The sequence below is a fragment of the Schistocerca americana genome, chromosome 6, assembly GCF_021461395.2.
Source record: "Schistocerca americana isolate TAMUIC-IGC-003095 chromosome 6, iqSchAmer2.1, whole genome shotgun sequence".
NCBI lineage: Eukaryota > Metazoa > Arthropoda > Insecta > Orthoptera > Acrididae > Schistocerca > Schistocerca americana.
In genome coordinates this window covers 198,717,080-198,730,132 of record NC_060124.1, presented here as the reverse complement: position 1 = coordinate 198,730,132, position 13,053 = coordinate 198,717,080, and the positions used below count along the sequence as shown (strand labels likewise).

General features: G+C 39.0%; 1 protein-coding gene across 1 annotated transcript in view; it reads right to left on the bottom strand.

Moving 5' to 3' along the window:
• LOC124620049 (E3 ubiquitin-protein ligase Ufd4) overlaps nucleotides 1–13,053 on the bottom strand; it is a 307,195-nt gene that overhangs the window by 63,340 nt on the left and 230,802 nt on the right. The window contains 1 exon segment of the mRNA XM_047146715.1: nucleotides 906–1,187. Within this exon segment, the coding sequence (XP_047002671.1) occupies nucleotides 906–1,187 (282 nt within the window).

The following is a 13,053-nucleotide window of genomic DNA, read 5'->3' as shown; positions in this document are numbered from 1 at the left end:
TTGACGTTACACAAGTGTGTGTGTGTGTGTGTGTGTGTGTGTGTGTGTGTGTGTGAGAGAGAGAGAGAGAGAGAGAGAGAGAGAGAGAGAGAGAGAGAAGAGGGGGGGGGGGGCGACAGGAGGGGGAAGGAGAAGGATTACGATGACGACAGGTTTGTGGAGCACTCAACTGCGCGGTTATCCGCGATCGTACAAATTCCCAACCTTTGCTCAGTCCAATCTCATCACTTTTATGAATAATGATGAAATGATGAGGACAACACAAACACCCGGTCATCTTGAAGCAGGTGAAAATCCCTGACCCTGCTGGGAATTGAACCCCGGACCCTGCGCTCGGGAAGTGAGAACGCAACCGCGAGACCAGGAGCTGCAGACTGGAGGAGAAGGATCAGGAGTAGACCATTACCTGAAGTTCCTACATTAACAAAATAAATAAATTTTACCCTAAAAATTTTACATTTCTTTTACAATTCAGATATTTATACACCAAACCAAGTACCAAAAGATCACTTCAACGCAACATCCCTAAAAGAGTCAACAGGCAGAAAAAAATCTTGAGAGCTCATCAAAAATGGCATCGAACAAATATCAACGGGGGGACTGAGAAACTTTTATAGCCTTATTTTTTTCAGCATTTTCATTTTAAGATTTATGATCCCCCATGTCAATAACTTCCTCCCCCCCCCCCCCCCCCAAAAAAAAAAGCAGGATTTACAAACACTACTTAACACTATTTGTCCTCCTACACTGTTACACAACATGCCCTTGCTTGCAACTTAAATACAAGAGAATTACATGAAAGGCCCCAGCAGGTACTGCAGTTGTTGCCACACAACTACTGTATTCGAATAAAATTCCACATGACTTGTTCTCAGATGACTTCCAAAATATTTCTGTCCACTCACCTGGAAAATTAGAAGAGAGTGCTAGACGGACAAGGCCAGAAACAGAACCGGGCCCTCGTGGGAAGAGAGTTGCTGCATTTCCAGAGGTAGGCGGCCCACCGCCAGATGACGCTGGAACAGGCTGCCGGGCTCGACGGCGAGCTACAGCGGCAAACGTTTCTAGCAGACCAGCGGCAGCAGGGCTTTCCCGCTCCGGTGGACAGCAGGAGCCACCACTTGCACTTAGGTTAGGCACTGATACTGACATTGGAGCACATTCCTTCTTGCCTCCAGCAGCTGAACCTGTAGGGTTGTTATTTCTACTTCACCATGCTGTTCTGTTCTATTTTAGAATGTGTGTTTAAAAAAAATATATACATAAAAAATGTAAAAATAATAGAATTATCACATCTACAAGATGTTCCTTTTCTTTCCTCTTTAGTACTCATCAGTTATATTAGGTTTTCTCGAGTATTATTGTTTCTGCTAATTTTTTCATCAACTTTTACGAATGCTGTCACACGTTTGGGAAAACGTTATCTTAATTCATTGCTAAAACACAAGACATCATGCACTTTTACCCACATAAAACTTTCTATTTGCAATCTTTTAGTGCTTTCTTGTACCAACACAATCTGTGTATTTTGGGTTTGATGTATTAACTTTTTGTTCCTTCATATTGATAATTATTTGCTGCATGCGCCATGATTAACTACAGTTTCATGCTCACTAGACATAATAGTAGTCACCCCCCTTAAAAGGGCATAACGGACCCTTTGGAGTATTTTAGATGGGGTAGAGCACGTAGCAGGCAGTCATGTGACCCTCATTTATGGAGATTGTTCATGGCAGTGGAATGATGTGTATATGCCAGTTAGTCGTATGGAAGCAGTGCATTAGAATGGTTCAACATCGAGATTTGGCAAAATGGTAGAAAGGAATTGTGTTTAAACATGCCTGTGACCACACCTTGGCTGAAGTTGGCAGATATGTTGCTGTATCGATACAGACTGTCCAGTGTGCCTGCAAGATACGCTGTATCAATCACAGCCACATAAAATGGTGTAGAAACAGTGGCCATAATTAATCTTAACCAAGATGGACCAGAGACCAACGTCTCACCTCGTCAACCACAGTGGGTTTCAAAACCTGACAGAAGTTGCTGTTGTCAGTGGAGGCAGGTCCATATCAACGAGGTTCTGAGTGAACACTGAAGGGAATTGCATGTAATGGAATTTGGAGTCAGGTAACTTCCAAATGACTTTTGTTCACAGTGGCACCTAAAGGTGCATGTCTTCAATAAGCCAAACAATGCAGAAACAGGACAATAGTTGACTCGAGCTTTGTAGTGTGGTCCAACGAGTAGCCATTCTGTACCTTTTCAAATAATTCGAGGCATGGAGTGTGCCGAAGGCTTAATGAGGTTTCATAATTTTTAACCTTAATAATGTGTATATGGAGGGTGTAGTTCAGGCTGCATATGGTTCTGTGATATTTTGGGACTTAGGTCCATTCCAATGTTCTAGGTGATCAAGTATTGACACTACTTCTACACTTCCATAATGAGAATGTTACGGGCACACTCAATACGACATCAGTCATCTTCAAAGGGCTGCAAGTGTACCTTCCTGGTTTCGTGGACAATCACTTAGAAGTTGTTTCATCTCAACTGGTCTGCCAAACAAGATTAAACCCACCTCTCTCTCTCTCTCTCTCTCTCCTCTCTCTCCCCCCCCTCCCCTTCTTTCTTTCTTTAAAAGGGATGGGGGGGGGGGGGGGGCAAAATTTGGCAATTGATATCTCCGAAATTTGGTAATTCAACGAGATGTAATCATTAGTAAGTGTTTTCAGATAAAAATGGCATAACTGAATAAACTTCTGGACTATCTTCCTTGCCAAATTTACAGTGTGTAAACTTAAAGTTGGTATATCAGCTCCCTCATTCTGAATCGACAGAAGTCAGAAGGCTTTGGCCAGTAGTCATTTGTTTTCAATTGCAACTAACGTCAGCCGGCTAACAGCACAGTGCTATAAGTGGCCCTTGTTGCCTGCTGCATTACTTTGTTGTATTTTACTATATTTTCGAGTGTTTCCCTTCACTGTGATAAGTGTGTGCACCAGCTGCAGTTAGGACCTTTATTAAACATATCAATACGCAAGACAATTTCAGTTTTGATTGCAAACAACATGTAACCATTTTACCTCTGTGCATGACTTCTTCTAATGCAAAAGCATGAAGCACAGTTTGAGGTGCCTTACTGCGGGATCGCACAGTTGAATATATGTGTGACACCCCAGCGTTTTGCATTGTGTGTGCATGACTGTGTAACCACCTATATTACTAAGATGTTAAAACTGTCACCTGGACCCAGTTGCAGGTTGTCTAAGCGCTTCTAGGAGTAACAAAAGTTTATTTTCAGCAGCACTTCATTTCATAGAATTATTGACCACATTTAAAACTTTAAAATGCAGTCACAATCTACTCATTGAGAGGTATAGCCATTTGTTAGAAGTTTAACATAACAAAAATGTCCAAATTTAAAACTTTGCAATGCCCTCATAATCATCTCTTTAAGAGGTAGAACCATTCATTAAAAGAACATGTCAAGTATTACAGATAAAAACTGTATATATGTCCCAAGACAACGTAACTCACAGCATGACATTAGACCAACTGTATTCACCAGGTATTTGACAACGAAAGTGCTTAGAGACTTCCAACAAACTTACACAATTTCAGACCTTTTTGAAACAATTCTAGCTGACACCCCACACAGAATTATGACAGGAAAGGAATTATGAAAGGAAAGGAATAATAAATGAAAAGCACAGTTTGCTTTTGTTCTACAATATTACTTTTATTGCTAACCGGTTCTCGGCTTACAAGGCCATCTTCAGACATTTACTGAGTATAATACTCAGTAAATGTCTGAAGATGGCCTTTAAGCCGAAAACCGGTTAGCAATAAAAGTAATATTGTAGAACAAAAGCAAACTGGTGCTTTTCATTTATTATTATAATGTTGTTCTACCAAGAACCGACGGAAGATTCTGTTAATAAAGGAAAGGAAGTTTATCGTTAAATACATTTTCATTGTTCATGCAGTTGACTACTTAACTTTGTCCCTAATGTATTTTTCAGACATAATAATAATAAAAAACATCTACCACACCCAATGTACTTGTAAAACCACGTCACTATACAACACAAATCAGGAGATATGACATCATAAACACTGAGATGCAGTGGCCAGAGACAGTGGTCGCGCGCGCGCATATGTGTGTGCGTGTGTGTGTGTGTGTGTGTGTGTGTGTGTGTGTGTGTGTGTGTGTGTGTGTGTGTGTATTCTATTTTAGAATAAGACCTTTTAGCCAAAAGCTCAAATGGATTGTGGTCTTTTTCTTGTGCCTGTCTGAGGTTCAATTTTACCCTCTTTACGTTTAGTAACAATATATCCTTTCCATAACACTGTTGTTATTCCGTCCTGGATTTTTCACTGTTTGATTTTGCTTTCTTTTGCTATGATCATGTCTAAATTAATTAGTTCAACAGAAAGGTCTCACATTGGCAAATAGAGGGGTTTAACACTCTCTTGGCTTACCAGTTTTGGTTTTGAATTTTTCATTAGTTTATGCGTCAAATACAGGGAGCGAAAGGCTATTTACAATTTGTACAGAAACCAGATGGCATTTATAAGAGTCGAGGGACATGAAAGGGAAGCAGTGGTTGGGAAGGGAGTGAGACAGGGTTGCAGCCTCTCCCCGATGTTGTTCAATCTGTATATTGATCAAGCAGTAAAGGAAACAAAAGAAAAATTCGGAGTAGGTATTAAAATTCATGGAGAAGAAATAAAAACTTTGAGGTTCGCCGATGACATTGTAATTCTGTCAGAGAAAGCAAAGGACTTGGAAGAGCAGCTGAACGGAATGGACAGTGTCTTGAAAGGAGGATATAAGATGAACATCAACAAAAGCAAAACGAGGATAATGGAATGTAGTCAAATTAAGTTGGGTGATGCTGAGCGAATTAGATTAGAAAATGAGACACTTAAAGTAGTAAAGGAGTTTTGCTACTTGGGGAGCAAAATAACTGATGATGGTCGAAGTAAAGATGATATAAAATGTAGACTGGCAATGGCAAGGAAAGCGTTTCTGAAGAAGAGAAATTTGTTAACATAGAGTATAGATTTAAGTGTCAGGAAGTCTTTCCTTAAAGTATTTGTTTATAGTGTAGCCTTGTACGGATGTGAAATGTGGATGATAAATAGTTTATACAAGAAGATAATAGAAGTATTTGAAATGTGGTGCTACAGAAGAATGCTGAAGGTTAGATGGGTAAATCATGTAACTAATGAGGAGGTGCTGAATAGAATTGGGAAGAAGAGAAATTTGTGCTACAGCGTGACTAGAAGAAGGGATCGGTTGGTAGGACATGTTCTGAGGCATCTGAGGCATCAAGGGATCACCAATTTAGTATTGGAGGGCAGCGTGGAGGGTAAAAATCGCAGAGGGAGACCAAGAGATGAATACACTAAGCAGATTCAGAAGGATGTAGGCTGCAGTACGTACTGGGAGATGAAGAAGCTTGCACAGGATAGAGTAGCGTGGAGAGCTGCATCAAACCAGTTCAAAGATTCAAATGGCTCTGAGCACTATGGGACTCAACATCTGAGGTTATCAGTCCCCTAGAACTTAGAACTACTTAAACCTAACTAACCTAAGGACATCACACACATCCAAGCCCGAGGTAGGATTCGAACCTGCGACCGTAGCGGTCTCGCGGTTCCAGACTGAAGTGCCTAGAACCGCTAGGCCACACTGGCTGGCATCAAACCAGTCTCACGACTGAAGACCACAACAACAACATGCGTCAATAATCTAAAATTAATAAAACCAATATAATATGGGTTTTACATCTTCAATCGTACACATTTTACCCAGAAAACATAACATATTTGGCACATTAACTCATTTGTAAATAATCACATGCCTGAAGCTGTTTTATATGTGGGAGTTCCATCCTTTTAAAGAAGTTAACGGAGGGGTGGGGGTGGGGGGAAGGTATGTGTTGGCGGCAGCTTACTGGGAAGTAAGAAAAACTTAATGGCCCACAAAACTAAAGTCTTTTGCTTTTGGTTTCAATGGTTAACGGATGAAAACAGTCCTAAAAAATTAAAAAAATCTTTCACTTACTGCTAGAACAGGCTGAAAGGATCCAATTACATTCTATCTTACAACAATTCAAGGCAAACAGCAACAATTAAATCCTGTATATAAGCAAGATTAATTCCAGAGTTTGAAAACAATGCCAAAAAGTAACCAAATCTAATCATAAAACAAAAATCAGAAGTATGGCAAGGGAATCATTGGCCTGACAAGACTATACATCACATCAGTTCAGAGGTATAAGACATGACTATCTTCTTCACATTTCTTCCACAAAATTTTGGGCGAACTGTTGGTAACGTGTTGCCACGATTTTTCAGCACAGTCTTCTGCTGTATCTTCTGGTGAAAATATGCTGAGTCTCCCCTACTTAAAACCCCGCTGCTGGAGTGCATGTTCATTAGCTGAATGTCAGTACACTGCACGCCTTTTGTGGCAAAAGCTTGCCACACTGATATCAGATTGATCATCTTAAAATAGTAAAATCACAGATAAAGAAGTTTTTCTATGACAGGATTCCATCCAGAATCTAACTGGAAGCAACAGTCTTTACAGACAGGGGCTCTGACTGGTTTCTTTCCTCTGATTCACTGATGATGGAACTTCGGCTTATGGACATGCCCTATGGACCAAAATTTTTCTTACTGTATTTCACCAAATGGCCAATAAAGATACAGTGCTCAGCAATAGTGGACTTGGTGGCTCAGAGGTTCCCACGCAAGAATGCTGCTCAAGTTCCAAGATGTGATACTGAACAGTGTGCATCATTTGCCCGGTGTAACATTTGCTGCACTCGCACAGAACTGTATAAACACCTGCCACATGCTGCCCTAAGTCATCTTTGATACATCCCAACAATGCTGAGATAGATTACTTTAACCCTAAGTCTTCTTACTACTCTGCCTATTTTCGCAGAAACATTTGCAATGAATGTACAATAGGCTGTTGTTTTGAAAGGTTCATTCTCTTCCTTGTACTGCCATTTGTGCATCTGTAACACTACCTGTACTTGCTGGGACGAATATCCATTGTTCAGGGACATACTTCATAGGTGTTTTCTCTCCATTCCCATGTCATCGGCATCTGAGACAGAATGAGTTCAGTGCTCAGTCGATCAAGGTCTTAGAAGGCCCACAGTTTGTGCTGGATGGTGGCAACTAGTAGCCTGGAAATTCAGGTCTGTATGAGTGGACTTTTGAAATATCAAATGTCCAAATGTGCCACTGCTTTTAAGTCATAAGAAGATGACTAAAATGGCAGACAACCTACTTCCTCCAGCTGCACAGCAAACTTTATGTTTTCATTTACAAAGTTTAGATGCCGCATGAACTCCAGACTGTCCAAACCGTGAGGCCAAACTATAGAAGTATTATCAAAGTATAGCCACATTCTGTTGGTTTTAAAACAGCTGAGTCGAGTGTCTGCTCGTCTAATCTTCCATAAAAAGATTAGCTACCATGGGAGAGACAGAACCCTTCAAGGCAACACCATCAGAGTGTGTGAAAAACTTAATGTTAGATAATGAAAAATCCAGAATAGAAAATTGTCATTGTTAGATAATAAGTATGTATGACTGAAGAGAAACGTTTCATCTGTGGAGGGGCTGCCCTCTGCAACTTACAGGCAAACATGGATAAAATAGTGGTCAAATTGGGTAAAGGTAACACAACCATGGTCATAGGACGGGATGACAATATGAACAAGATCAGTGTTTAATTGTGTGACTCAGTGTGCCATAATATTGATAAGGATCCTACTGACCGTGTGATGAGAATAACAATGAAACTTTATAGTTCTCTACCAAAGGAGGTCATTAAAAAACAGACCACACAGTCAAGTGTTCACATCATATAAGAAATTCTACAGATTTCATCAACAAAATTAAATCACTTAGGCTGGAAAGCGATAACATATCAGTTAATTCTGATGTCGTTTTGGTTTTTGCAAATGTGGCTCTGGTGAACTTGCTACATCTAACTGGCACAAGGTTTGGGGGCTGACATTACAGTATTGTTAGAGCACACACTAAATTGCCTGACGTACTCACAGCAACTGTACTGAATAACCATTAGGTGACATTTCACCTCCTCGATGTATTTTTTTTATCTACCAATGAGTTTTTTGAACAACATATGTCTCTCCTGGTGGCCAGCCGTCTTACAGAAGACAGCTGTTAACCACGCTGCGCTCCCAAATCGGTAGTTTTGTTACGATGAGCAAAGGTGAATAAGTAAGCTATTGTATATGTGATAACGTCAGCTGCCACTATGTGTCTGCTTTGCATAGCCGGTATAATTCTGCAATTATTTCATTTGAAGACAACCTACCTGATATCAATGAAGTGAGCTTTCACCACAGAATGTGTGTGGTGCAACGCACTGACATGCAGCAGAACTGCATGTGCTCAAGGAGCATGTGCACTGTGACAATTGTGTACACTATCTACATGCTGATAGGGTCTTAAAATGGGAAGCTTAAGGTATTTTTGCCAGTATTCCACTGAAGATGGCCAGATGACTCTGCACTGAAATATCAAGGTGGATATTTACAATCATCTAGCAGTCTGCCCACAACTTTAAGGAAGAATCTACAGGCCGGGAAAGTTTTAAATTTCAAAGTCTTCACAATAGACAGGAATGAGTGAAAGTCACCGGTGGAAAGATTAATTAACCATTGAAGACTGAACATGGAGCTGATTTTTGTGTTTTTACGCCAAATGTCAAATACATCATCATATACCTGCGCACAACATTATTTGCTCAGATAAGAAGCACCCTTAAATATGCGCTTGATAGGTTTGTTATCAACTTCAATAAATGGTGTGTGTGTGTGTGTGTGTGTGTGTGTGTGTGTGTGTGTGTGTGTGTGTGTGTGTGTGTGTGTGTGTAGACTATGTAAAATGCTATATTCTAAGAAACAAAATATTAGGGCTGTTCACTTTTATTCTCTCTCGTCAATTGGTGGACAAGGATAAACCATATCCCTAAGGCAACTCAAAATATTGATTTGAACTAATACTTCCTTCTTTCTATTCTTTTCCTCAAGATTAATTTACACCCAGAATTAGATGCACACTGTACTTCACAAGTTCTGTCAAAAACTAGAAGCAACTACCTGTTGTGATGAGTCCCCTCCTTTAAATTCATTTTTCATTGGTACATTAACTACTTCCATTTCTATCCAAAAATAGCCTATTTCAACCGTGTAATCGGCATACTGTGTGTTCTCTATATTTCCGATGTCCAACACAGACAATGAGTGAAATCCAAAACAATGTGAATCCTGCACAAACTGATGGGTATAAATTGTGAATGGTGGTCAAGGGGTATTACAATTTATCATAAGGAAACTGTGAGAGATTGGAGGAGGGTAACAAATCTTCATTTTTCTAATACAAACAGGAAATGCTAAATTATAATGAAATTTAACATTTGTAGAGGCCACATATGACAAATTTATTTTTTCAAATAATCAGTCTTCCAATTATTTTGATGCACCCTGCCACAAAATCCTATTTTGCTAACCATTTCATCTCCGAGCAGCACTTATGTGCTGCCTTTCTGGTGCCTTTATCCTACCAAAAGCCTAATTGCCGTCTAACAGATACACAATTTTCTTTTCAATTCTTCTGATATTATTCTTTTTAGCAACTTAGATGCATGACCTGTTAAGCTGACTGTGCAATAGTTCTAGTAGTTGTCAACCCTTGCTATCTTCAGAATTGTGTAGATGATTTTGGAAGTCTATCTCCAGACTCACTGAGTCTAGATACAAACCTGAATTGTCATCTCGTTGCAACTTCCCCAATGATTAAAAATTCCAAAGGAACACTGTCTACCCTATCTGTCTTATTTGACCACAAATACTCTAAAGCTCTGTTACATTATGCCTCTTAATACTGGATGACTTCCATATTGAGCCCCACTACTGCTTTTCTCACATCATCAGACAAGTTCTTCCCCTCATAGTGGCCCTCAATGCACACTCTCCACCTACTGACTCTCTCTTCTGTATTTAACAGAGAGATTCCCACTACAGTCTCAATGTTGCCACCCTTCCATTTTATTTCATCATAGGCTGGGTGGTTTTCTGTATACTAGATCAGTCCTTCCAACAATTATATCTTTTTCAGTTTCTTCATTTTTTTTGGTTCTCATTTCGCATTGGATTCCCTGCACTTCCTGTTTATTTGATTCCTCAGTGACTTATGCCATTGTATTCCTGTCTTTCCCTGAACACTTTTGTTCTTTCTTTTCTCAATCAATCGATTTCAATGTGTCTTACGTTAGCCAAGGTTTATTCACAGTTCCATTATTTGTACCTATTTCTATCTGTTAAGCTTTTATGATTATCCCCTTTAGAGATGCTCATTTGTCTTCAACTGTGCTGCCTACTGTGGTATTATCACGGTATCTACAGTCTTGTAGAACTTCAAATGTGTCATCATTCCTTCCTACTTCAGCATCCCACTTCTTTCCACATTTATTGTTCTGGATGAGTTGTTTCTAACTTCATCCCACTCTTCATCATTACAAAGTTGTGATCTGTGACTGCTCCTGGGTATGCCTTACAATCCAGTATCTGATTTCAGAAATTCAGTATGACCGTGATATAATCCAATCGGAATCTTCCAATATCTCCAGGCCTTGCCTTGTGATTTTTGAACAGTGTGTTCGCCATTTCTACCTGAAATTTACTGCAGACCTCAATTAGCCATTCTGCTATCTTATACCTATACCAAGCCCATATTCTCCATCTCCAGGCCTTGCCTTGTGATTTTTGAACAGTGTGTTCGCCATTACTACCTGAAATTTACTGCAGACCTCAATTAGCCATTCTGCTATCTTATACCTATACCAAGCCCATATTCTCCCCTAGCATTGTTTTCTATTCCTTCCCCTACTACTGCATTCAAATCCACACGATTATTAGATTATGACCATCCTTTCATACTGAATTACTTTTTCGATGTTCTGACATATTACACATTTACATCTAAACTTTATGTTCCTTGAAACAGTGATTGTAAATGTTTATGGATGATAAAAAAGAGGCAGAAATGGAGTTTTCACGTGGAAGGTAGATACCCTCCTGTCCTTATTAACAAAATGAAGTAAGTAGGTTGACATGTGGACCCTGAGATAAAGACTGGGGTACATTTTTTGACACCATGGCATGAAGTTGGTGTAAATATGTGGCATACTAGTTCTTATTACAATTTCCTTATAAGGGTCTTTTCATATTTTAACATTCTTTAAATTATATATCCTATGTGGACTGATAATCAAATAATGAAATGAATACACTTAGGCAATGTGAAGAACAGGAAGGATGAGAAACACTAATTTTAGACTACAAAATCAAACAATGGAAACTCCATGTAAGAGAAGATAAGATTGCTATTTACCATAAATATAACATGCTAAGTTGCACACAGACATAATTAAAAGTCACTTACACATAAGCTTTTGGCAACAGCCTCCGTCAGAAAAAGAGAAACACATACCATTCATTCACTCAAGCAACCACACCTCGCGCACCGCGCACACACGACCACCAACTCAGGCAGCTCAGGACACGGAGTTGGCAGTCAAGTGTGCATGAGGTGAGCTTGCTTCAGTGAATGAATTGTGTATGTTTCGTTTCTCTTTTTCTGATGAAGCCTGTGGCCGAAAGCTTATGTGTAAGTGTTAATTGCGCTTGTCAGCAACTCAGTATGTTATCTTTAAGGTAAACAGCAATCTACCTTTCCTACATGATTAACTTTAGACAATGATGCACGATGTGCTAACATCCAAGCACATCAAAGTGAAATCATTAAGATTCATAGCGGCACAAATTAGTGACTTTTTTGCCTCTCCATAAACCAGTGGAATTCTACAAATAGATATTTTGATCACTCTTGGGAGAACGTACAGGAATACTTAAAATGACAGAAAGTGAGAAAACTTCATACTCAGGTACTTAAGTTGAGAAACTTAAGTTTAACTCAAAATATGGGAATAGAGAGAAGGGAGAAATCCATATAATGATAGGCAAGATAGTCGATTGTACATACAAATTGGGTAATGAATAGGTAGGTGCACCAATAAAAGAAGAACTACAATTTGAGTGAGGAAAAGAACACCAATGTTGAGTGGAAGGTTATATGATAGCTGAATGTCTTGATAAAGGAAGTGTAATTAATGTTTTCTACAGAAGTAGAATACTGCTCGTTACAAAGCTTACTCCAAAGTTGCATAATAGAGGAACTTACCTGACGCGTAGTAGGCTAGTTGACATAACGGATTAATAAATGAATAATAATGGTACAGTTGGCAGAACTTTGTGTACTGTTTCTAATATGAGTAATAATAGGTAAAAGAGTACAGTACACAAAACTCAAAGTTATTAGTTGCTGCAAAAGTGTTAACTCCTCCTGCTTGTTCACAATGATTAAAGAAGAACTTAATTACTTTAAATTGTGTACTTGATATAGAGAACTGAATGCCTGATGTAAAATATGATTCTAAGTAACAGCCTGCTTCCAGCCGGAGATTTACATATTGGTCGCAAACTGTGTGAGCATATTTTAGGATATTTATAAGGGATTTGTATATCTAATTCACAAATGGGAAAATCTGGTAGCAATTTGTACAGTTTTCGGTGAAGTGCTACACATTTAATACAGAGGGATTTGAATTGATTTGACTGTACCAAGGAAATGAAATACTCATTATTTTGTCCATCTACAGCAGGGGAGAACTTTGGGGGAAAAGAAAAAAAAAAAAAAACCCCAAGCAGAGAGAGGCCTGAAACAGCAGCAGTTCAACAACAAGAATAATAATGTATGTGTGAAATACTTCTGCTAGTTCAGTATTTCCTAGACGTTTACCAGATAAATATTATTATCTATTTATTCTAATAATATTTAATACACCCTTTGCAGCATAACATATTAATTTACTCATTAATGGAAGAGAGAGAAAATTTTACAGAATAATGTACTGAGCACAGAAAGTGAT